General features: G+C 41.5%; 3 protein-coding genes across 3 annotated transcripts; 2 read left to right on the top strand and 1 right to left on the bottom strand.

The window, feature by feature from the left end:
• Positions 1–2990: 2990 nt before the first annotated feature.
• On the bottom strand, positions 2991–4463 carry LOC134094440 (putative per-hexamer repeat protein 5). The gene has a single exon (XM_062547950.1). It carries the CDS (start codon positions 4461–4463, stop codon positions 2991–2993), a length of 1473 nt encoding a protein of 490 aa, XP_062403934.1.
• Positions 4464–5199: 736 nt separating this feature from the next.
• On the top strand, positions 5200–7697 carry LOC134094439 (BCL-6 corepressor-like protein 1). Its single transcript, XM_062547949.1, has 7 exons — positions 5200–5671; positions 5837–5956; positions 6131–6171; positions 6277–6357; positions 6948–7022; positions 7104–7160; positions 7488–7697. Exons 1-7 carry the CDS (start codon positions 5200–5202, stop codon positions 7695–7697), a joined length of 1056 nt encoding a protein of 351 aa, XP_062403933.1.
• A 5061-nt stretch (positions 7698–12758) lies between these two features.
• Positions 12759–25484, top strand: LOC134094182 (interferon-induced very large GTPase 1-like). Its single transcript, XM_062547603.1, has 2 exons — positions 12759–12822; positions 16160–25484. The coding sequence occupies exon 2, from the start codon at positions 16351–16353 to the stop codon at positions 23338–23340; it is 6990 nt and encodes a 2329-aa protein (XP_062403587.1). The 5' UTR covers positions 12759–12822; positions 16160–16350; the 3' UTR covers positions 23341–25484.
• The last annotated feature ends 1525 nt before the right edge of the window (positions 25485–27009 follow it).

Below are 27009 nucleotides of genomic sequence, written 5' to 3'. Positions count from 1 at the left end.
GGACAAGTAAGTCAGACATAATGTAGACTACCATGACGCCATGATTTAAACTCTACACATTACCCCACTCTAATCATTTGAAAAGATACGACCACATTTGTTAACGTTTGCACATTTTGTTAGATAGCTAGGCTATGACAGCATTTATCAGTACATTATTACTTACATTGACAGAAATGGCTTGTTTAATTTGTATTTTGTTATTTGAACGACAGCAATGACCCTCCTAAAAGTGAGGTAATGGCCTTCTTGAAAGGGAAGTCCTTGGAGTGCCTCCGTGACCTCAGTGTGGAGGACCACTGCTCAGCATACCTCTGTTGGCAGCTCACGGCTCTGCTCTGCCAAATGAATGGGGTGAGTTTCAGAGAACATGACATACACCCATGGCCAGAAATATGTTATTACCGGTTATTATTTGTCAAAATATAATACTCCCTTCAAATTTTCCCTTCAATATATAATAAATCACACTATTTTGTAATAAGACATTATGCTGGTTGGTTGACATCATGCTAGTTAGTGGTTGCAAGGGTAATTGAGATGGTCACTAGGGTGCTGTTAGCGTAATCATAGTGGTTACTATGGTGGTTGCGAGGTTTACATTATGTTGAGGTTGCTATGGTGTTGCTAGAGAAATTAAGATGGTTGCTAGGGTTGCTAGAGTGGTTACTGTGCTATATAAATGTGCTAAATTAATAAAAAGGACACTTGATTATAAATTGGTTACTATGCTGGTTGCTATGGTAGTTGCTAGGTTATCATAATGCTAGTGGTTGCTAGGCTAGGGTATTTCTATGGTAACTGAGATGGTTGCTAGAATGGGTAATCATAGTGGTTGATGCTATAAGAAGACATTTTGTGTCCTTCATGCTTTTCTACCTAAAACAGAGAAATGTAGTGTAATGAAGACAAAGGTGCATTAGGTTGTATGAACATACACATCTGTTACTGAATGATAGCTTACATTTAATTTGTTTTCTACAGAATGTGATGGGCAAAGATATAGCCGACCTCCTCCTCTGCAAGGAAACAGCCAAACTAAGGCAGGAGGAGGAGATAACTGTCTTTGATTTGGTAGACGTGGACAGCAAATTAAAGCATTGGGCTACCACTAAAAGGACAAGGTGAGCAAAATGATCCTCAAATGATACTATTTGTTTTAGCATTATTTACTTGTCATTGTATGTATAAACAATTATTAACTAAAAGTTATGCATTATATTACTACATTACTACTTCCATTATCATTATTCTTATGTTTACATGTTTTACACTTCTATGTCATGTGCACAACTGTGATGTACACTTTCCCTGCAACCCTGACACCATTATTAAGGGGGGCACAATGTCTCAGAATTAAGAATTCATTTCTTAAACTGGTTCTGTAATGTTTAATTAATGTAAAATGGGTTGTAAATTAAGCCAATTTATATTCATATCTGTATATGTTATTGTACAACATCTGTAACTTCAATATAATCAGTTTCCTTTCTATAATACATCTTTGAACAAACTACGTGAGACTCCACCATTAAAATAATTCCACACAAATCCAAACTACACTGTGAAATAATGATTAGATTAAGGGAACAGAGTTACACATCCCAGGAGAGCATGTGCTATACAGAGACAACGAGCAGGGCAATGGAGGAGGCCGTGCTGAGGCAGGGGTCAGACCATGCTGAACAAATGGGGTTTCAATGGGGGTTAAAGGAGAATAGTGTTTTTTTTCAAAACTGTATACAGACCTGTAAATGATATTCCATATTCTCAACTCTTAGATTTGCTGATTCTATGGAGGGGGGTGATCCCCTGAGGACTTTATATCAGATAGAGTCTGGAAGAATACCAGATGTCGCCACGGTATGTATTCTCTATTTGTGCTAGTTCTGAATGTGTGGTGTGAGAAGCATAATTCTGACTGTTACACAATGCCAAATGGTTCCTCTTCCAGCGTTGTGGTGAAAACTGGTACACTCATCTGGCCTCTGTTTTGACTGCGGTGTGTCCAAAAGATCTACAGATCACTACAGCAAAAATGATGGGAGAAAGCTTGAGTAAATATGAACAATAACTGATCCTTTCTTTTTTTTAATACAAATTCTTAAACGCACATTCTACATTCTAGCATCAGACATATTAATGACTAACCTTGAGTCACTTCTTTTATCAGGCTCTAGGGGCATGATGGAAGCATCCCATTTTTGTTTTGTGGCTGCTCAGATCCAGCTTGGCACATTATATAAAGTGCCGTTAAAATTTGAAATTGACCCTGACCAAAGGTGAGAGGTGGAGTGTGATGTTATGCATGCATGTTTGAATTGCATTGAGCTCAATGCGTAGTTTAATATGAAAAAACGGTGAAGTGTTCCTTTAAGCATGTGTTCCAATACTTTTGGAGGGCACTGTATTTACAGCATGTCTTTCCTTCTCCCCCCACAGAGTTCCTCTTGTTCTGGAAGCAATGAATGTTCCACTGGATTTCAAGGTGACTTCTTAATTGCCATCCTTAGAAATGGACCAACTGTGCTCTTGTACTTCTGTGTCTGAAACATATAAGCCTTGTTTCCATTGGTGGTAAATTGAGGAAGTAGGAAAAGTACGGGCTACATACATTGGCCCTCTCAGCCATCGAGTCTCCATTACAAAAAGAGACCCATGATTTACCAGAGCAGAAATGACGTGATCATTCCGCATCAGTTTCGACCACCACACAAGCATGGCCTGTACCATTATCAGTCTACTTGTCATACTTTTTCCATCTTTTGCTAGTCATTACTCTTCTTCAACTGACTTTTTTTGCAACCAAAAAAAAACAAATCTTACCACGGGTTAGGTATTCTTTTGGCCTTGAAAAAGCCTTTTGGGGCAGGGTCTATGAAGGGAGACACCCCCACAGGGGTACATTTACAGGGTACTTTTCTTGATGGGTCTCTTTTAACTCACATTCCAACAAATTCAACATGTACTGTACTGTATCATACCCCTTGTCAACAGGAGGTGACGCTGGCAGCTGCTGAAGATCCTCTTCTCACTGACAATGAGGCTTCAGTGCCCACCACTGCACCAGTGGCCATCCCAGCAACAGTGCCCATCCCAGCACCAGTGCCCATCCCAGCACCAGTGGCCATCCCTGCCTCAGTGGCCACCACTGCACCAGTGGCCACCACTCCACCAGTGGCCATCCCAGCACTCATCCCAGGGCCCATCCCAGCAACAGTGCCCATCCCTGCCTCAGTGCCCATCTCACCACCAGTGGCCACCACTGCACCAGTGGCCATCTCTGCACCAGTGGCCATCTCACCACCAGTGGCCACCACTGCACCAGTGGCCATCCCAGCAGCCATCCCAGCACCAGTGGCCATCCCTGCCTCAGTGGCCACCACTGCACCAGTGGCCATCCCAGCAGCCATCCCAGCACTCATCCCAGTGCCCATCCCATCACCAGTGCCCATCTCTGCACCAGTGGCCATCTCACCACCAGTGGCCACCACTGCACCAGTGGCCATCCCAGCAGCCATCCCAGTACCAGTGGCCATCCCTGCCTCAGTGGCCACCACTGCACCAGTGGCCATCTCTACACCAGTGGCCACCACTGCACCAGTGGCCATCTCTACGCCAGTGGCCACCACTGCACCAGTGGCCATCCCAGCAGCCATCCCAGTACCAGTGGCCATCCCTGCCTCAGTGGCCACCACTGCACCAGTGGCCATCTCTACACCAGTGGCCACCACTGCACCAGTGGCCATCTCTACACCAGTGGCCATCTCTACGCCAGTGGCCACCACTGCACCAGTGGCCATCCCTGCCTCAGTGGCCACCACTGCACCAGTGGCCATCCCTGCCTCAGTGGCCACCACTGCACCAGTGGCCATCCCAGCAGCCATCCCAGTACCAGTGGCCATCCCTGCCTCAGTGGCCACCACTGCACCAGTGGCCATCTCTGCACCAGTGGCCATCTCACCACCAGTGGCCACCACTGCACCAGTGGCCATCCCAGCAGCCATCCCAGTACCAGTGGCCATCCCTGCCTCAGTGGCCACCACTGCATCAGTGGCCATTTCTACACCAGTGGCCACCACTGCACCAGTGGCCATCTCTACACCAGTGGCCACCACTGCACCAGTGGCCATCCCTGCCTCAGTGGCCACCACTGCACCAGTGGCCATCCCTGCCTCAGTGGCCACCACTGCACCAGTGGCCATCCCTGCCTCAGTGGCCACCACTGCATCAGTGGCCATTTCTACACCAGTGGCCACCACTGCACCAGTGGCCATCTCTACACCAGTGGCCACCACTGCACCAGTGGCCATCCCTGCCTCAGTGGCCACCACTGCACCAGTGGCCATCCCAGCACTCATTCCAGGGCCCATCCCATCTCCAGTGCCCACCCCTGCCTCAGTGCCCATCTCTGCACCAGTGGCCATCCCTACACCAGTGGCCACCACTGCACCAGTGGCCATCTCTGCACCAGTGGCCATCCCTGCCTCAGTGGCCAACACTGCACCCGTGGCCATTCCAGAAAAGGCAATCCCAGCCCATGCTAACCGCTATCATCTGAATAGTGAGTGTGTTATCTCATGAAGGTGTTTCTGAAAACCATTGCCTTGGAAATAGACTCCTGATCAGTCTGGAGCTGTCATGTCCCATAATATATCTCAGAATCAGCTGTAGGTTCTTCTGGAATGTTTAGAATGTTTACTGATTCATAGCAGACATATGAAGGCAGCACTGGTCCTCCTTTCTCCAACAGGGCCCAGAAGGAGGTACGTGGATATATTTGCCACATCAGCGCTGACTGTGCCAGTAGCCCCACCCAACATGTTGGACCTCATGGCACCAATAGCCATTCCTGACCTCATAGAAGATCAAGGCTAGTGACACAAAAGCACACTCCACACACATCAATTAGTGTCCACGGGGTCTGTGTGAAGAAGTCATTTAAAAAAAAAAAAAGCATGGCTGACAAAGTTAGATAGTTGTAGATGTAGTTACCATACTGGCAAATGTATTAATGGATGTACTGTATCTCGATTCACCTTTGCAGATGAGACTGGGCAGTGCATACAAACAACTCTGTCTGCTCAGGTAATCACATTATTGTTCAATTCAAAAGTAAAGAAAACATATTTCTGTTTTAAATCATTGGAATTCAGAAATGTTCAATATGTCCCACCTGTCCCCTCTCAATAGGAGTTGATGGCTGTCTCTCCTGCTCCTGTTGAGGAGGCTCCCCAGTCCATCTTTGCACCAGAGTCCATTCCAGCAGCAAAGGCAACTCCAGCACAAGTGCCCATCGCTGCTTCAGAGCCCATCCCAGCACCAGTGCACATTCCAGCACCAGTGCCCGTATCTGCACCAGTGCCCGTCTTTGCACCAGAGCTCATTCCAGTACCAGTGCCCATTCAAGCACCAGTGCCCATCTCTGTTTCAGAGCCCATTCCAGCACCAGTGGCCATCTCTGCACCAATGCCAATCCCAGCACAAGTGCCCATCTCTGCTACAGAGCCCATCCCAGCACCAGTGCACATTCCAGCATCAGTGCCCATCTCTGCACCAGTGCCCGTATCTGCACCAGTGCCCATTCCACCACCAGTACCCCTCTCTGCACCAGTGCCCATTCCAGCAGCAAAGGCACTCCCAGCCCTTGCTGACCGCTATCATCTGAATAGTGAGTGTGTATTTTTTTTTTCATCTCATTAAGGTGTCTCTGAAAACCATTGCCTAGGAAATAGACTCCAAGAAGCTGATCAGTCTGGAGCTGTCATGTCCGATAATATGTCTCAGCATCAGCTGTAGGTTCTGAAGGCAGCACTGGTCCTCCTTTCTCCAACAGGGCCCAGAAGGAGGTATGCGGATATATTTGCCACATCAGTGCTGACTGTGCCAGTAGCCCCACCCAACATGTTGGACCTCATGGCACCAATGGCCATTCCTGACCTCATAGAAGATCAAGGTTAGTAACACAAGAGCACACTCCACACACATCAATTAGTGTCCACGATATCTGTGTGAAGAAGTCATTTGAAAAAAAAAGTATGGCTGACAGATGTAGTTGTAGTAGTTGTAGATGTAGTTACCATACTACTGGCAAATGCATTAATGGATGTATCTCGATTCACCTTTGCAGATGAGTCTGGACAGTGCCTAAAAACAACTCTGTCTGCTCAGGTAGTCACATAATTGTTCAATTCAAAAGTAAAGAAAATACATTTCTGTTTTAAATCATTGGAATTCAGAAATGTTCTATATGTCCCATCTGTCCCCTCTCAATAGGAGGTGATGGCTGCCTCTCCTGCTCCTGTTGAGGAGGCTCTTAAATCGGCTTCCTCTAAGGATTACATACCATCTTTTAAGGTTTGGTTAAAGATCCTGGGAAAAACAGACAAATGTTATGCCTTAGAGTATCATTCATAATGAGACTACATTACTTTAGCTGAAAGTTTTTTTGGATTGTCACAATTTCACAGATGGACTTTAATTGAATATCATCAGAAAGTAACTACAATAGGATAATTTAAGGAAGAGACAATGTTATGCAGTCAGTTTCACTGTTTCTCCAATTACTGCATTCATTGTTTGTGCTGTTATTCTGGCTAATTATGACCACTGCGCAGTGAAACCTACACTCACACAAAAGCAGACACATGCACACACTCATTTACTTACACAAAAGTTGCAAGAGTAGGGGATGGAGTAGGGGATGGAGATACATGTCAATTGAAGTGTGATTTATTTTTGTGGAGAGAATGTGCAGGACTGACCGGAGGTCATACAGTATTTTCTACCGCTTTGCATCTAGTTCTTACATAATTTTCACTGAATTTGTCTTGCTGTAAAAGCTTTATCTGAGGTACCAATTGAGCAATTCCATCAGCAATCATTGTTGTGTTTTTGTGATAACTATAGCTTCTGCTTCTGATTGTGTTTTCATGTATGTGCCACAGAGATATTGTAGGGGCTGGCTCACGTGGATACTTTCAAAGAAAGAGGCTCATCTCCCTGATGACACTAACAAATCTGTAAGCAGTCTAATTTGTGTAAGAAAATCTGTTGAAATGGCATGAGGAAGATGTTAAACAAATGTTTAAAAATTCTTACAGATTTTTTGGGATGTGTCTAAACAGAAATGGGTGGATCGAAATGAACCAGAGAAAAAGGTAACCTATTAAATGAGCAATGGAAATGAAATAGTCAATCAGACAACTATTGCCAGTGATCTTTCATTGCGCTCTTAAATGAAAAGGAAATAGTTCCCAAGGTTTACACAGTGAAATGCCAGTTCATGATTCACCTACAGTAATTTCCTGTGTATTAGCCGCATTGTGTATAAGCATAAGAGTGTTTTATGCAAGATAAAAGAAACTAAACTATGTCAGTATTTTAACTGCCCCCGTATTAATCCCATATCTGAAGACATTTTGCAAAAGCAATGCATACAGCTAATAGTTGGGAAATGACGGTTGTGATTTCGTTCTACTCAAAAGACCAAAGCCGTCCCACCACCACCCATGGACCCTCCACTGATGCCCCCCTGGAACACCAGCAGCTCAACAGGATGTGGTGGCCCATCTACTTTACTCCCCACCAATGGAGCACCAGTCAACATGTTCCGGAGGACTGGTGAGTTCATCTGCAGTGTGCTAGTAACAGCACATGACCATTGGCTCAGTCTGATATTTCAGCTTACAGACTGAGAAATGTCTTGTCCTGAAAGTCCTTGTCTTCACAACATCAGATCACTTGTTAAATTATTCTAAACATTTTGCAGCCACGTTCAACACAATTTGTCAACATATCACATTCAACATCAGGCCATTGGTTATGGATTGAGATTAGTTGCACTGTCTGAATGTATGAAAAGGTTTTTTGTTTGGGAATGGCCAGCTTGGCCACATTCCTTTACTTACATACTGTATTGAAACCCAGTTGTTTTAGTGATCAACAGCAAGCTACTGACATCAGTGGTCATCTTGTGCATCTTCTTCACTGTAGGAATTAGGAACCGATATGTTGACATCATGAACCCAGGCGGAGACAACACTAAGCCGGCAACAATGCTAACCCTGTTGACTCCTGTGGTGAAGACGGTGAACATATTCAACCCAGCTCAAGGTCAGTCGTAGATGTGTTTTGCTTCCTTTTTAACCACTAATTGTTTACACTCCAAGGCAAAGAGGCACTTTTGATATGATGTTCCTGCAACTGGATAAAAATGGATGCTTTGTTTGTTTTGCATTCAGTGTGTGCAGGGGAAATGGTTGAAAGTGTCACACAGCCTTATCTACCTTTGGCTGAGCTCTAAACCCCCCCAACTGAGGCTGAGGTAATACTGACACATCATTCATATACTATTAGTAAGAAAATAGCAGATGTAGATGTTTCTGATATTTTGCTATGCTGATTCTTTGGTCAACAGAGTGTGCATGACCCTGCTTAGGGATTTCAATACTTGAAATTTTGGTGGTAAGTTTCTGTCAGTAAAAGCAATCTGCAATTGTAAATAATTTTTTGCACACTTTAACTCCCATTGCATTCTCAGTTTAATCTATATCATTCTGTTTGTTTGTTTGCTTGTTTCAGGACATGCGGGACATTCCAACAAGCACACATAAGCCAGACACTTCACGTCACCAAAATAAATTTTCATTCAGCATCCTAATAGCATTTTTCTCTCCCATTATTATTATGACCGCCGCAGTAGCAGCGATGATAGAGAGGTTTGATATAGCTTGTTTTTCTTACAGATTTTTTTTCCCTCAGTCATTTTGTCTCAATGAGTCCTGGGACACTGAAAGACCGGGCTGCACAAAACTTGGTGGGCATGTAGCCCCTAAAGGTAGTCTGGCTATCATCATGCTAAGCTCAATCTTTTACTGTAAGATTGAACATTATGAGTCTGTGTTTTATTTCTACTGCACAAGAGACGTGATCAATGGGCATTGTTCAAATGACTACGTACGCTTGGATAGTCCTTCAATACTCAGACCAACGATCCGGTGCGTCTTTTGGATAAGCTAGTTTGTGATTGGACCTAGATATATTGGAAATAGATGTGAACGTTTCCAGCATGAGCTGCAGGGCAACATCCAAATTTGCTGGCAGGTCAGATAGGGTTCACTCAGCCTACCCACAAGGATGACACAGAATCATTGATTTGAACCATTGGCCATCTTATGTGTACTGTGACTGCACACCAATTGGCCTGTAGACAGTGGTGTTGAGCGAAGAGTTGCCGTTACAGCCCTGCAATTGCAGCTCTTCAATGCCCGGAAAAGACTTCATCCCTTCCACAATCAGGTCAAACATGAAGAATGTAGGCTAATGCATGAAATAAAACAAAAGTAGCCTCCAATTACTTTATGACTAATCATAACCAGCTTCATGAGATGATTATCTGGAATGCTTCTAATCTGGAATGCTGCTAATTTATGAGTATGGGCGGCATTGGGTGCCCAACATTTTGTACTGGTAGTGTATATATTTCCTCTGCTTAATGATGAATACTATCAATACCTCTGAAATATCTTGTAACTCAATAACACCAGTTGTTATTTCGGCAGGATGGCAATATTCTATGGTGATGGGACTGTAGAGTTGTTCAACAGCAGATGTCATATGTTTTGGTAATTCAAAGGAACAATGATGCATTTTCCAGCCCCAAATGGAGTTAGCCCAAATGCACTATGGATCGCTGAAGCGAAATACTGCCGTTTCTTACTTAACAGTGAGAATGGTAAATGCACATTACAAGACCATTGCCTTGTTGTCATCCAAATCTTTGGCACAAATATATGAATAATAATAGCAATTATTGAAACCTTATTCTGCACTTTACTAATTGTTTTCCCCCTGCGTCTCACCATCAGTTGTCGTGCTACAACAGTCTCCCTTCATGGAATGCATTACTTGGGACAATACAGTAAAAGTGGCTCTCTTGAAGACATGGCTATTTAAACCAAAACTGAACAGAAGGCCTCGGTTTCACTTTGTTTCCTTTCATTGGATTTCAAAAATCAACAAACCAATCATATTTCGCCTTTTGCAGAACACATACTGTATGTTGTTGGTGCTTTTAGAGTAGCCCTACTCTCTGTAATTGAATTGACATGTATTATTTCCTGGATGGCATTTAGTTGTTTTGGAAGCAGTCATGCTATGTACTGCACAGTACAGCCACAGGAATCAAATTGTATTGTGCAATGCAGTGCATGTTGCTAGTTTCTGTCATTTCAAACATGGAAAGACAACGATCTGCCACTTATCAAAGGTTTGTTTATTTGTCTAGAAGATTGATTGCATATTTGGTTTTAGTTGAACCTATCGTAAATGAACAAGTCTTTACGATTTATCTTGAAAATAAGATAATGAATAATTATTTCTGTCCATTTAATTTTGATATTGAGATTGTTGCCACTGAAATATCTACTGTTGTGTGTGAGGGCCATTCCTTACTAAACTAAAACCTAAGGGGAGGCCTCATTGTCATTTCTGTTGTGTAAAGGGGTAGGCTAGGCATTTACAGACTCCAGGCTGAGGGTCATCTAGATGGGGGGGGGGGGGGGGGGGCCTCGTACCCGCCTCCGGCCTGCCCAAATATACTTTTTGTAAAAGTATACTTAAATGGGCAAATGTTTAGTGTCTCACATTTTGACATTTGACATTTTTAAACTGTTAATGATCAAGCAGTTTTGTGTACATGACAATCAAGTTCAAGTTCAAGTTTATTGTCCTGTTCTCATAAAAAGAATTTATAAGTAATGAAATTCCTTGTGCTCAAGTGTCCCTTCAACTACATTTATACAATTACACATACATACATACATACATACATACATATTGATTTATGTGGGTCTGCTGTGGCTCAGTTACCAACCAGACGGCAGGTGTGGGTCAATGTGTTGTAAATTCATTTGTCAATATAATGGAAGAAGCTGTCCATGAAATTCAAGCACAAGTAATGGAGGTTGCTTTTAAATGTCTTTAAATGTCTTTCTTCTTCACTAGCTCACGCCACAGCAACCACCACCTGCTAATTCTCACATTGTCACTCAAACTGAGTGTTTCAATAGAGCAAGGAAATTAACATACATTTCTGTCAGAGCACAAACCATGGGCCAATTTAAGGTGCCTAATCAGGATATTTGAGTTGTCAAAAGTAGAGCCACAAACATAGCACAACATCTTTTTTGTATTGTTCCTCAGTTGAGTAACCTTGCCCTTAGTTCTGCTACCCTAGGTGTTTCCTTTACTTGGCTGACATCTATTTTGCAGATTGTTGATTGTTGTTTGGGTAAAGGTGCACATATTGTGAAGTACTTTGTTGTAGGACGTACCGAACACGAGCAGTTCATCAAAGGCGCCAACTGCACTGGCTGACATGCATGGGATGGCGTATTTGTCGAGAACAATGTAGGCCTACCCCTAATTTCCGGACTATAAGCCGCGGCTTTTTTCCCATGCTTTGAACCCTGCGGCTTATACAACGGTGCGGTTAATCTGTGTGTTTTTACAGCTAACGACCACTAGGGGGGCTTCTCAACCTATGGATATTACAGGTTACGGTCCAACACCTGTGGCTTATAGCCCAGTGCGGCTTATGTACATATTTGTTTAAGTCAGATGGTTACTGAGGTCTAATGTCTATTTACAGTCATTGGAATACAAACATATGGCCCTTAGAATAGCTGATAGAGTGGGCAAAGGACTAAAAATGTACAAGAAATGTCAATACTCACAGTGTGGCTCGACATCATGTTGTTGTACTGTTACTGTAATACTGCAAAGTCTTCAACATTTTCATGCATGGATCTGCCTGAATACAAATTTCACTGAGGCACAAATATTTTGAGTTGAAGAGGGTGGGTGTAGTATAGGTGTCAAGACCACAATGAGGCTTTAGTGTTGTTTGTGATGGCGTATACACATTTACATTATAAGGCTGTAATCATAATCATAAAACCCCATTTATTGGCGAGAACTCTGATTTTAGTCAGGATGTTTAATGATGGTGGATAATATGATAAAAAAAAAAATCATCAGGCTATTTTTTGAGTCTTAAGTGAAATGGTGGCAAATTCAGAAATCCAGAATCCCTCACAAACCCAACCAGAGATCACAAAGGAAATGCATAACCCCGGTTGGACTACATTCCGAGAACCCTAATGGGGCTGGCGTGGGGTGCCTCTGGCAGCGGTGTGAAGGAGCAGTCAGCCCAGTAGGCTACTGTACAGCAAGGGACTGACTGGATACCACTGCCACAGAGCAGGGGGGAGCAAGCATCTTGCAGCATCTTGATGGAACCCAGAGCCCACAGTGATCCATATTTATTGTACAATCATACTATCTTTTTGTGGATTGTGATATCATGATTACTTTTCTGTGTGTGTGTTTTTTTTATATTAATATTTTCTTTTTAATCAAAATTCCCAGTCAGTAGGCCCACATGCATCGAAAACATGCTGACCAACTGAATTATTTCTGCCACTGTGGTCATGTTGCTATAGCCCATGCAACCTGCAGACCTAATACAAATGATCACATTTGAAAAAAAATTGTTCTAAACCCACAGGCAACCATTATTTGCTAAGATGTCATATTTATTTATTCATTTATTTATTCATCGGGTTTTTTTTACTTTCAGTTTCAACTTCCCAGAAACCATGCCCCTTCACAAATTGGCTAGCTATCAGCCTATGACGTAACCCCTCAGATCACTTCCCGACTTGTTTCCCACCCATACATTTCACACTCATTCACGACGAGTCTCGCCGGGTAGCTGCAGAGTGCGAAGAGGCATAACGCAGTCAGAGCAACATACAGGTAACAATTATTGGCAAATAATATTGACATATTAATGTCAACACTTAGGCTATTAAACGATTATGGATACACTGGGAAATTACCTAATAATTTAACAAACAGTAGGCCTAGCCTAGTTCGCAAGTTTGTCTTAGAAGCTAGGTGCTTTAGCCAGAGACGCTTGCTGTAGACGACTGAAGGTATTTCGGCTCACAATTGTGTGCGTCTCAGAGTTTCAGATTTCGTTGAAAATATTCAAAGGTATGAGCATACTTCACTCAATCTCGCTTTATGCTTTAAGGGTGTGGCGAAACTTAGCCTTCAAGTAATCAGAACAGGAGGTCAAGTTCGCACTTTTCATAGGCTATCTGTATTTTTTATTAGACGCGTTTCAATGAGATTGATATGCAAAGTGATACTCTTTCTTTTTTTGCATTGATAGTAGTGCGAATGAGTGCAACGTAATGCTAATAAGAATTTGGATTTGTGGAGCCTATATGCATTATTAGCATGGGCGCTAAGTCAAGTGTAACATGCTTTATTTCGTGGTCAATGTCGTGCGTCAGGAATACATACATTCATTATGATGGGACAGTAGGCCTAACGCCTTTTGTCCACGGAATACACAAATCAGTTTACATTGTGACCATGAATCACTAAGCACGTCTGTTTGACTGGTGGTAGCCTACTGACAGGTGAGATCTATGACACTGAATGCACTGCTCAAAATAAATAAATAAGGGAGCACTGGTTCATATTAGTATAACATAAAGTCAGCCACACTTGTGGGATATTGATTGGCCAGTTACTGTAGCCTATGTAATAGGAGGTTGTGAATCAGGCTCACCTGCTTTGATGTCAACGGAATTTACTACAGGTGTAGTAGAGGGCCAACTACCCTCAAAACAGGAATGGCTTTACAGGTGGTCGCCAACTTCGTGTTACATGCAAGGATGATCATGCAGAAGATCTAACTTTAGTTAGAAGTAATTGGCAACGCTCTAGTGTCCACAAGATAGAGGAAGAGAGAGGCTGTTACACTGCGTGTAACAACTTAATATTATGCATATTGTTAATAGTTTGTTATCAATGTGACACCAACAAACAAGGTGTGAGTTTATGGATTAGCCTGATATTTTACAAGAGCTGGTAAAAGGGCTGTATGAGAACCATTGAGACTAAGCGACCAGTGACATTGCATATAAGTTAAACAGCTGGCACAATGTCCCAGATTTTCTCAAATCAAATGTGGCAACCCTACTCACAAAAATGTAGGCTATGTTTGGTGCACAGACTAGTTTTGGTAAGCAAAGCCTGTCATATGTCTTTGAAAGTTCAATCATAATTTATGTAACACAACATACATGCATGTAGGTTATAGTGCATTCCACATTTTGTGACGCATTCCATTTACTGGACTAGACTGCGTGGACAGAATAACTTGTCCATGACAGTGAGCAATGCATTCAGTCTTATGTCCACGAAAGGAAAAGCCCACCAGTGAAGCCATGTTACACTTGGTGCCCCATGTGTATTTTCAGATAGACAATTCCTACTAATTTAGTGTAAATCTAAATAATGATTGTATTTGTAGTAGTGGTGGGCCGTTATCTGCGTTAACGTGCTGCGTTAACGTGCAACTCTTATCGGGCGATAAAAAAAATATCGGCGTTAATCTATTCTCAAAGTTGGGCTGGGAGCTGGGTCTATACCACGCAAGCTATGATCACTTTCACCTTGATATTTTAGCGCAAACGCCAAATGTTTAAGAGTGCGCCTGAAAAAAGTCTAGGTCGCACTGTTACACCTGACGCTGCTCAGCTGCTTTCTTTCACAAGTTGTCATTGTCTATGTGTGAAACTTTACCAAACAGTATAGAAGTAACCCCCCTCTCCTTGGCCCGCTTTCTCTTGCTCTCCCTCTCCCTCACTCTCCCGTGCGCGCTCAATGGACACTCGCGACCCGCCCCTCTACATGCACATTTAATCCAAATAAAACATTCACAATCGTGAAAGCAATGATGCATATAGAAGACGTTAGCTAAATTAATATAAATTCCGGTTAGCATCATTGCTGCAGAAAGTTGATTAAAACTCTTACATTCAAGTCACTAATAGTGAAAGTGGCCGGTAGCTTGCGGGTTGGGTGGGGTCCTTATTGGGTTTGAGTAGTATTGTCATAGCAGCAGTGTTCAAACATGTCAAACATGTTTGATATTATCGGAAGTCTTTTCAGTTGTGGCTCATGCAAATAGTGACGTGAACATTAAAAACCAATAGTAACCTTGCGCAAACACGAAACAGGAAGGGGCGAAATAGGCGACAGCTGTAGCCTATATGATTATTTGTTATTTCATTTCTTATAATTTATTAGTCGGCTGTTCTACGTGACAGAACAACTCTATATCTGTTAGTGATGTCACACATCAAACAATGCTGCAGAAACGCGAAAAAATTACTTTGATATGAGTAGGCTGTCATGTGAGTTCCTGTTAATGATGACGTGTAGCCTATTGCACGATGGAGATAATTTGAAGGAATCTAGCAGCAGTCTTGTAAATAGTGACCCACAGTCTTTGCAAAATCCTAATCTGAGACTGGCCTGTGACTAGACTGTGACTAGAAACTCAATGAATTGTCTTTAGATGTGAGAGGGTCTGAGACAGTAGTCTTTCAAAAATCTTTTCCAAATCTTTGCAAAGTCTGTCAATGTAATGTAGGCTTAACTTGTCTGGTCTGCCTCACTGCCTCACTCTTCACAATCAGAACAGGCCTATTTTGCTATATATATATATATATCTATCATTCAATCTTTTTTTTAATGTATCCAATAAACATTTCAATCCTTCATTGGACATTTGAATATGTATTGAAATAATCAATTGAAAGATATGATGCATAGCTGATAAGGCTAAAAGTTGAAAGATGACTGTAATGTATGAATATGCTTCCTCGTACAGATTTTTAATGCTTAAAATAATGGATTGAAAAAGTATAATTCAGAGAAGATTCAGAAAAGGTTTCAAATTGAAAGTAAATTGTTTAATATGCGTGCTCTGTATGGAACCCAAGTGGTGTTATTGCAAGACATATTCAGAAAATGTGCACTCATTTGACTAAATTGTGCACTCATTTTGATCTTTGTAAAATGGCTGCAGCTTTTAGAACGTGCACATGATTTAGTAAAGCGAGTATACAGTATAATATACAGAATTATGCGCACAATGTAGTAAAATATGTGAACAGCTTAGTGAAATGTAAAATACCTTGCAGTGACACTTCTCAGGTTCAGTAGCTATGAATTTGATTACATTTTGTTATGACTGATTTAATTTCTGTCAATTTATTTCATCCTCTAGGAAATCTGAAACACGAAACAAAATATTGTGGAAGACATGTGGAAGACCTGTTCATTCTTCCATTTGGAATTCAGACAATAGGACAATTCAGAAAATATGGAATAAACAAAATACAAAACATAATACAAAATGAAGTCAACTGTGTGACTAGTGAGACATCTTTGAAAAGAAAAAATACATGAACGGCCAGAATGGAGTTATCCAAGAAGGAGCGGACCGAAAAGGAGTTGTCAGAAAAATATATAGCTCAGGTTAAGGAAAGTCTAACGAAGCTTGAGAATTGGGTTAAAGAGGGCAAAGATCGAAATGATGCTAAAGTCAAAGACATGGAAGAGAAGATCCGCATTGCTTTGGATGTCCCAAGTGAAAGCTGGATGAAAACTGGTCAGACTTTGAAGGATGTCATAGAAAACTTGCATAAACATCTGGACATTGTACAGAAAATACCATCCTCACCTGAGATGATTTCAGATAAAGATGTTCTAAAGAATGCTTCGGGAAGTCTGGCTTTGGAAGGCGTTTACAAAACGGGTAATCCTGTAGACTTACTGATGAAAAGAGAGCAGCTAATTGAGATTCCAGATTCATTTTCTCTTAGCAGCCCAAAGCAATGTACCAGATATGAGCAAAAGGAATTTTCATCCCACAAATCAGAAAGAGATTTTCACAAGGTCATGGAGAAAGTAGGCTATAGCTTTAGTTCTGAATTTAGCTTTGGGTTCAAAGGCTTTAGCTTTGGCTCTGGAGTGCAAAAAAATCAATTCAGCGATTCAGAGCAAACAAGTTCAAATTCACAAGAAGAATCCTACATTCTACACACAAAATACAACTATATCCCACTTGCATCTGGATTTTTTGAGAAGGATGGACTCAAACTTTCTACTGGGGCAGTTAATGCTCTTAAAGAAATTGAGAAGGTAATTTTGTATTCCAATGACTGCAAACAAACCAGCAAAGTTGGAGGTTTTTTTGAGAGATACGGGTCCCATGTGAACCAGGGCCCTCTACACTTTGGTGGTGTTTTCTGGTGGAGAGCTTCTGCATCAGGCTTCAGAAGAACTGATTTGTCAGAGGTAAAAAAGTTGACTTCAGAATCTCTGGATGCTTACTGTGGTGCTGGATTTGGATTTGGTTCACTGTCCGTCTCAGGCAAAGTAGCAACATCTTCCACACAGCTGAAGGGATCTTTCACAGGGAAATACAGAGAGGACTTGATGAGTCAAGTGCAGCTCTCAGTCAGTAAAACCGGTGGTCCTGCTGAGATTGATGACTACTTGCAATGGAAAACCCATCTTGCCATTAAAAACAGAACATGGAGTCTTATTGACAAAGGAACAAACCTGATTCCTGTCTGGGAAATAGTGCTGGCTTCTCACAGAGATGATTTTGAAGATGTGTCCAATTTAAGCAGAATTTTGATGGAAGCATACACAGACATTACCAAAGAAAATGTCGAAGAGGTGCGGGGAGAGAACATTATTTCACAAGAGAAAAAAGCAGAAACACTGATTCAGTCAGTAAAGGGATGGATTGTCACTGACTGCGAAATACACTTGACAAAGCTGTTGAACTTCAAAAACAGTCTCTTTGAGGAAACAGGAACTCACAAAATCTGGTTTCGGAAATGTCTATCAAATGAGATTCTTCAAAATTATTTGCTTGAAGTGGCTACAACAAACAACAAATCCAAAGCTGTAAACTTAAGAATTTTAACACGCTCCCTGTTGGAACCGCATCTTTATAATACAGTGGAGAACTTCCCAAACAGAAAGACTGTTGTGAATTGGGCTTACCAAACAGAAGGCGACTCCCATGACCAAGTTTCTGTTTCTGAATACTCAGACCTAAGCAGGATCTTGCAGTCTGTCAAAAAAGAACTTGAGGAAAGCAATCATGCCTTCAGGTCTGCTGAACAGGAACACAGTGCAAATATAAAAGCTACCAAAACTGTAGCTCTCTCACTTAAATCATTTTGTAAGTCCTTGGGAGAAAATGATCAAAAGGAAGCTGAACTGTTGGTACTATCCATAATCACAGTTTTAGGGTACAACAGAGAAAATAAGACTTTTAATCATGCTCTGTGCATGAATGAAATCATATTCTTGCAGTTTGAACTGCAAAAAGCATTTAACACGTTCCCCTCTCTAAAAGAGCAGTGTTCCATTAGGGTACAGGCCTTCCTGTTGCAGACAGCTTTGACTGTTTCGACCAATGCATACATCATTATTTCACCTAAAGAAAAGAAAGAAAGATTGCAATTCATACAAAGACAGCTAAAGAACAAGCTTTCAAGTAACATTGAATCAGTGATTGAGAAAAGCCGAGATGATTGGGAATCCCTGGAGAGTGCATTACATTCCATAATAATGGGTACACAGATGAGTGATGGAAGTATGACAGTGGAGGAGTCAGTCAGTCAGCTGGAAAGTATTCTAATGAAGCCAGTGGCAATTCTATCTGAGGTTCAGACAACAGATGAGCAAAATACATCAGTGCTTCACAAAAGTGAAAACACAAGCAACTTCATAGGTCTGCTTCTGAAGTTAGGTCTACAAGACTCCTACCCCAAAAAGATGACAAAGACTAATGTTCTTGTTACAGACAGATTATCGTTGAGTGTAAAAGACCCCAAAACAGAAAAAGACTTGAGCTCCCTGTATCTCTACAAACTCATGACATTGGACTACAGAGCCAGGTATCTGTTTGTAAAACCTGAAGCAACTATCTTGAATTTCGAAGAGGATTGTGCAAATCCTGAGAATGATGATGACTTCTTTGATGTTGGTGATAAATCAGAAATGGTGCTGAACAGCGGACAGGCACACATTCATCCGATGGATGTCCACATGGCCATTTTCCACTGTTCCAATGACTTCTTGCGACAGTACATTTTTACAAAGCTCTCTGCATGTCAGTTTAGCCTGCCCTTCTTAGTACCCAACCCCTGTACAGGTGAAGTGGAATTCCCCCTCTGGGCACTCCGACATATCAGAAAATCCTGGCATAGCAAAATACAAGGTGTGTCTGACACCTGCGGAAAGTACCATAACAGACAGATGTTCAATACACCAGTGCCAATTGTGTCCTTTATCAGATTGGGAGTTTCTGATTCCAATTCCAAGTCACAGATATTAAATTGTGTCATCAGCAAACAGAGGCATGATGTGTTCTTCCACCGTCATTGCAAAGGTAGCACTCCAGACAGCATGCTCATGCGTGGAGTTGTGGAGATTGCATGGTACTGTCCTGGAGGGAAGGAAGATGATACATTTGACGATTGTGTGGCCTTTCTAAACCTTCATGGTGATGCTGCAGAACATCCAAAACAACTTGAATTTCTTCAAGCAGTAAGTACAGTCAATGTGCTTCTACTTTCAGAGCATGCTTTGAGCAAAACTGCTAAAGAGGTCTGCCAGAAACTATCCAAGTCCTCCGTCCCCTTGATATGCTTGTTCTCAGGCGCAGACAGACTTCAGCAGTCAAATAACCCTACAAAGGTGAAACTAGCTGCAAAGAGTAGAAATCAAGCTGAATTAACAGAGGAACTGATTTCAAGTATCGAACACTGCCTCACTGGAAATGAGCAGACTGTGTCAATTGAAGAGTGCTGTGAAGAGGCAAGGAAGCAAAAGTTCATAATCGATGAGGATAAACAATCATGTAAAGATGGGTATGCACAGGCCCAAACATTAATGTGCCTTCTGAAGGATGTAAATTTGTCCAAACTCAAGGAAATGATTTTACCACTACAGGGTAAATTGTGGCATGATTGGTGCAAAAAAGACAAAGAGCAATATCGATTACAATCCAAAGAAAATGAAGGCATCGAAGAACAGCTGAGTAAAATCTCAGCTGAGAGGACCAATATCCGGAAGGGACAACTCCATGCAGCCACTCCTCTCAATGACTTCATGAGATCATTCCTGGAATGCTTAACTACACCTTGTCAGTTTGAAGACACCCATCTGTACACGTTGCAGTGGCTCAGAGTCCTCTTGGATGATCTTACCACTGACAAGCTTGGATGGCTTGAAGAGGATTATCATTCAACTTGGAGAAAAATGACAAGTGTACCCAAAGATAAAGGAAAAACATCAGCTGTGTCTCTGCAAGTCAAACTGGACAGAATAACTGATGAAATGGCTGCTGCGACAGTTGGATTGCAGCATATTATGAGAGAAGTTGGTCAACTCTATGAGGCCGTTCAAACATGCATACAAGATGGGAAAAACATTGAACAATATGTCACACTTCCAAAAATAGGAGTGACAATGCTACGTTCTGGGTATCCACTTGAAATAATGGATGGGGATGCTGCCCATGTGCCTTTAACATGGATTAAGGCAGTCCTGGATGAGCTCATCAAAAGCCTTGGAGACAAAAAGGTGTTTGTGCTGTCCATTCTAGGAATTCAAAGCTCTGGGAAATCCACACTGCTGAATACCATGTTTGGTCTTCAGTTTGCTGTGAGTGCTGGAAGGTGTACCCGTGGAGCCTTCATGCAGCTTGTGGAAGTGGACTCTAGTATTAGAAATGACCTTGGATATGACTTTGTCCTGATTGTAGACACTGAGGGACTCCGATCACCAGAGTTCAGTGCAAAAACATCACTGAACCATGACAACGAGCTTGCCACTTTTATCATTGGACTTGGTGATACAACAGTGATCAATATCATGGGGGAGAACCCTTCTGAGATGCATGACATTCTTCAGATTTGTGTCCAGGCCTTCTTGAGAATGAAACAGGTTAAAATCACGCCTAGTTGCATTTTTGTGCACCAGAATGTGGCAGAATCATCAGCTGGAGATAAAAACGTTGAGGGAAGGAGACGTCTCTTGGAGAAACTGGATGACATGGCTCAAATGGCAGCAAAAGAGGAAAATATTGATGATATCAGTGGCTTCAGTGATGTAATACACTTTAACATTGAAACACAGGTATTCTACTTCAAAGGTCTTCTGGAAGGGGATCCTCCCATGGCCCCACCTAATCCTTCCTATAGTCAGAATGTTCAAGATCTGAAGATCAAACTCCTAAGAGCTGCATCAATGCAGAGGAAATGTACCTTTTCTTCGCTGTCAGAATTCAAATGTAGGGTTTCTGACCTTTGGACTGCACTCCTGAAGGAAAACTTTGTGTTCAGCTTCAAAAACACAGTTGAGATGATGGTGTACAGTTCTTTGGAAAATAAATATGGAGATTGGTCATGGAACCTGAGAAAATATTCTTTGAACCTTCAGGCTGAGCTGGAGAATCAAATTGGCAGCAACCTAATTCAGAATGTGGTTGCAGCCGATCTTATGGAAACGTATGACAAAGTCTATGATCCTCTGAAGACTGAGATTGAGAAGTATTTCACAGAAGATAAAAACAAAGACACCCTCATAAAGTGGAAGGCAAATATTGACAAACGTTTTGAAAGTCTGAAGGATGAGCTTATCAATGCGACCATAAAGAAATGTAAGGAATTACTTACTTCAAAGCAAAACAGGTCAGAACTGGACGAGAGGAAAACCCAGTACACAGATGAACTGACTCAGCAGAGTAAAAGACTGGCATCTAAACTTAAAGACATGCAGCTGAAAGATGAGCAAGTGATGCAGAAGTTTGATGAACTCTGGATTACCTGGACAAGTGAGGTGTTGAATTCACAGCCCAGTCAGAATCCACTGAATGTGAGAGCTATAGTGGAATCAGTCCTCTTAAAACGGTTTATTAAACAACCAGGCATCCAAGACAAAATTAAAAGAGGCTTATTTCAGTTTGACCCAAAAAAGCACATTCAACAAAGTGCTTGGAAAAGGTTTGAGAGCTTGGTGTTTGGCAGTCCTTTCAGCCGTTCCGTTGAAGTTTTCAAAAGCAATGTTGCAAGTGCAACTGATGAATACATCACAGCCAAGGAAAATAATAAGGATTTTGATGAAAACTTCATCTATGAAATCTTGTCAAATATTGAGACTAAAGTCCTTGCATTTGAGGGAAGACCGGAAAATCCTAAATTTACCAATGAATTCAAGGTGGATCTCTCTGTCCATCTGTGCCTCACAAATGTTCCAAGATTTCAGAGGATGCATGTAGAATTTAGGACTGCAAACCATCCACTATCATATTTAGAAAGTCAGAGAGACAAATATCTCCAGTCTTTCAAAAATTACTGCAAAGGAGCCAGCTCTGTAAAGATATTTGTGGATTTTCTGTGTAAACACATCTCACCAGAGGTTTTGAAGGCAGCAAATGAGAAACTCTGTCAACAGATAGCAGATGACATGAAATTCAACAACTCTGCTCTCAATGGCAACCGATCAAATCTTGAGAATCATATACTACAGCATCTGGCAACTCAAGAGAACTTCAAAATGTATGAAGAATATTTAGATTTCCCAAAGAAATACTTCGACAGATTTATCCAGGAAAAAGTAGATGAATATAGATGTGATAGCAGAAACTTAGATGCCATCCACCAGGAACACCTTCAGGCCATGAAAAATCAAATATTAGCAGCAAGTACAGCTGTAACTATAGAAGTGGATGAGAAGGCAGGCAATGCACACATGTGGCTTGACTCGTTCTGCAGACATATTGGGCATCTGATTACAATAAAGAGAGATGAATTGCATTGCATTGAAAATGAAGACATTGGTGACTGGCAATTCTTCAAAGACATGATGGCCATATCCTTAGAAGAGATGATCAAAGGTGAGAAATTGGATGCGGAGGCAGTGAGAGAGAAACCTACCAAAAATCTTCTCCAGCATTTCGAGGGATGTTGGGCACAGTGTCCTTTCTGCCAAGCTGTCTGCACAAACACCATCCCTGACCATGATGGAAAACACAGTGTTAAGTTTCATCGCTGTGAGGCTCTGACTGGGTGCTTTTATGATAACACAGACAATTTTTCTGTAGATTTTTGCACCACATCAGTTAACAGTGATAAAAGCTTCTTTGCCCATACAAAGAATAAGTGGATCCACTTCAAGACCTACGCAGATGCTGGAGATCCATATGATAAATGGAGCATTACTGCAGATGGCACTGGGCAGCGCTACTGGAAATGGTTCATTTGTACGTTTCAGACAGAATGGGAGAACAGGTATGGATTTAAATTCAGAGGCCGTGGAAGTATCCCAAATGAATGGAAAACTATAACAAAACAATCTGCTTTGGAAGAGCTGAAATAATTTCAGATGTACACAGTACTGTAGAGGTGTTCAATTTCTAGTGCTATGGCCAATCAACATCCATAACAAACCAAATCTTACTAATAAAGCAACCTTTATGGGTAAAAAGCATCACCAACAGAACAGCCTTCAAGAGAGTTGCACTGGGGTTATCAACCAGGTACCTCCCTTTGTTAATGTTTCATTGAAATAGACCCACAATATCTTCAGAGGGCTCAACAGTGTTGTCTGGAAAATATTGACATCTTCTTCAGTCCAATACTGTGGCCATTTATGATCCAATCATCAATATAACCAGATACACCACAAGCCCTTGATACAGCCACTGACAAATACCAATAAGTTCTTCAGTCAATTTTCTTCATTGCTATGGCCATTTATCATTCGATCAGCTATATGTCCAAACAAATGCAAACCCTTGATGAAGACACCAACACGTATCCAGTTCTTTGAACATTCCTTGTCATTATTGTGGCCATATATGATCTGATCAACAACATAACGAGACAAAACATGAAGCCCTAGATGTGGGCACCCACAAACTCCAACAAATATGAAATTCTTCAGTCAATCCTCTTTGTTACTGTGGCCGTTTGATCCAATCAACAACTTAACCAAACAAAACACAATCCTTTGATTTGGCACCAGCAACTACCACTCCGGAAACAGTGGTCATCTCAGAATCAATTCAGGATACAGCATGACCCCAAGAAGTCTGTGAACGCCTCAGCCAAAGCTGTTGGCTTGCCTTTTCAGCATCCTGCAATAACTGTTTTACAACCCCTCTCAGTGACCAACCAAAATGTAACAGAAGTGTTGTGGCTGACTTTGCTACAAAGCCTCGGTAATCTATCTGAATTAGTTGCGTGTGCTCTCAAGCCATGCCGCCGTAGTTCGGCTACTAGTTCTGCATACTTTAACTTCCTCCCTTCAAAGACTCCCTCCATCACGTCATCAAAGGGAACAGTTAAGTGAATATGGCAAATAATGTGCTCTCTCTCCAAATACAACACTATATCTGGTCTTGAAGTTGTCACAATATACAGTGGAATCTGCAGTTGCTTTCCAACATCAACCAGGAGTTTCCAGTTCTAGTTTCCTATCTACCTGCCTGCACTCACTCACCTGCACTCCAACATCTTACTGATCTCCACCTCTGCAGTCAGTCAAGGTCCCTGCGGTCCTCCAACAAGAATCAGCTTTCCCCACAGTCTACCACTCCATATACAGTATGCACTGCCACCTCCCTAGGTGTGTTAAAAAAACTCCTAAAAACACACCTGTTCTCTGAGGCCTTTACTGTGAGTCAGGCTAGTGGAGTTGGAAGAACATCATTAGTGGCTCCTATATTTAGGGAGGAATACGTTCAACTAGTTAATCCATCATTATAAATGACAAAAAAAGTGTCAAAATTGCTCTTCATTAAATGCTTGAATATATGCATGAATATATGTACTCAATAATGCATGAAAACAACATGCTATCATGATCAGTAAAACGTCATCTATTTTTTAACTTGAGTGGAACTGTCTGTTGAGTTGTTGCGCATAAAAAATAAAAAAAAATCCTGTACTAATGCATGCCTTCATTTTTACCATAGTGTCTATCCACTCATTACCTGAATTGTTTCTTTTTAATGATTCTCTATAACTTCTACCGAAAGACTTAGGGATGGACCACAAAAAAGATCCCAAGCTTTGCCAGATTGTGTGTAAGGTGTCTGACTGCATGGATCATTGCTCTGTGGGCTGAAGGTCACATGCAACGACCTATTTAGAATTACAATCTCTGTGTAAATGCCTAGCTGCTATGCTTGAAACATAATTCTGCCCTCTATTTGTACATAGTTTGGTTTCCTGAATGATGATTCCCATAGAGGCATTTGAAAAGAGCATTTTATGTGATAAAGAACTTTGTGGTTGTTTTTCCATGACATCTGAAAAATATATCGATATTTTTCAACTTTATTTTGGAGAACATTTGTATGTCTTCACTGATTAGATAGCCTTTACCTACTGATTATATCCTCCAAATGTACATCAACCAAACTGCTTTGTTTATCCACATAACGTTGTTAAACCATAATGACTCTTCACTTTTCAAATATTGCTGCACATCATTTATTCACTACATTGATCAATGGAGGGCAGTGTTGCCACAGTTACTTTGAAAAAGTAATCCGATTACTGACTACTGAAAAGTAACTTAGTTACTTTACTGATTACTTGATTTTAAAAGTAACTAAGTTAGATTACTTAGTTACTTTTTAAACTAAGCCCCCCGCCGCCTCATCATAAAAATGGCAACCGGTTTTGCCAATATTCACTTTATTGCAGTAACGTTTACAATATATAGGCTAAGACATCACAACCTGCAAAAAGTAATTTCAAGGAGGTATCTAAAAATACTTTAACCTACTGAGATAGCCTAATAGCCTACATATTCTTGAATTTCCCCTTGGCTTGAATTTCCCCTTCTATCTATCTACAGTATCTCTATCAGATGAGTAGCCTATGTTTGTTCAATAATGTCTAGTCAGTAGCCTATACCAAATAAGGAAGGCCTATAGATAGGAACTGGTAATAAAATATCTGTATATCCTTCTACAGCCTTTTAGAATATGCCAATGAAATTACACTTGTTAAACTCACCTCGACAAGTCTTTTGCAATCATTTAATCCACCATGGGCGATGCTAAAGTCATAGTGCAGTGTGCAAGACTCTGCCATTACGCTACTGTAACATACATTGAACTAATTAATTTAGTTCGGGAGAAAAGAGATAAAAGCCCGCCTACACTGACAACGTATCGGTTGATATAGCGAAACAGCCCAGTCAGGGTGCACTCTGTTTTGGATGCGTCTCGGGCACACACACGCACCCCTCTCTCTCCCTCTCCGTTGCGGCCGTCGGAGAGCCGCTATACAGTATACAAACTCGGGATATCTTACTAGACAGCACTTTGTCGCCAACACAGAGTGTACAACGTAGACCTACCTTAATGTTGTCATGTGTAGTTGACACAAACTCAAAATATGTCGACTGACTATTTTCATCTAGAAAACGCGCATCTCTCTTCTCCCATTGTTGTTTACGTTTGTGTCGCTGCCTGGAGCCTACACATGAGTTGTCCTCATGCTGAAAACGTGAGCATACACGACAAGAAGAAAGCAAAATGAAAATGACAAAAATAGTAACGCACATTGACTTGATAAGTAACTTTAATCTGATTACTGGTTTGGAAATAGTAGCGCGTTAGATTACTCGTTACCGAAAAAAGTGGTCAAAATACAGTAACGCGTTACTAAGTCATCAAAAAAACCTAATGGTCACCAAGGCAACTAGTGACATGCATAGTTTTGAAAATACAGACGTCCAAAAACCAAGGACCCCCGAAAAGCACAAACACTTACAATGATGGACATACAGTAGGGTAGAGAGGGTGAAGAGAATGGGGGGTTGGCTATGGGTTGCTTTTGTGGGGGCCACCAAGTAGCACTAATAACTGCCATTGTCCAAGTACTTAATCAGACAGTTGCTGTAGTTTTTCATGATGCAGGAAGATAAAAAGAAACGACTTTTGACCTCATGCTGTGTTGCGACTGTTAGAAGACGGAATGCTTTTGAGAGTAAGTCACCATCTGAGGTGGCTGGAGAATGCAGGAGTCA

Source organism: Sardina pilchardus, chromosome 10 (assembly GCF_963854185.1).
Source record: "Sardina pilchardus chromosome 10, fSarPil1.1, whole genome shotgun sequence".
Taxonomy (NCBI): Eukaryota; Metazoa; Chordata; class Actinopteri; order Clupeiformes; family Clupeidae; genus Sardina; species Sardina pilchardus.
The sequence above is the reverse complement of the archived record's forward strand: the minus strand, read 5'-3'. Positions and strand labels throughout refer to the sequence as shown.

Bases quoted from the DNA above. Each gene is read 5' to 3' on its own strand.
- LOC134094440 (XM_062547950.1), bottom strand. From the start codon at position 4,463: ATGGCCACTGGTGCAGTGGTGGCCACTGGTGTAGGGATGGCCACTGGT.
- LOC134094439 (XM_062547949.1), top strand. From the start codon at position 5,200: ATGGCTGTCTCTCCTGCTCCTGTTGAGGAGGCTCCCCAGTCCATCTTT. The intron at 6,358-6,947 runs GTTTGGTTAAAG...TATGTGCCACAG, and splicing joins ATTACATACCATCTTTTAAG to AGATATTGTAGGGGCTGGCT. The intron at 7,023-7,103 runs GTAAGCAGTCTA...AAATTCTTACAG, and splicing joins CTGATGACACTAACAAATCT to ATTTTTTGGGATGTGTCTAA.
- LOC134094182 (XM_062547603.1), top strand. From the start codon at position 16,351: ATGGAGTTATCCAAGAAGGAGCGGACCGAAAAGGAGTTGTCAGAAAAA.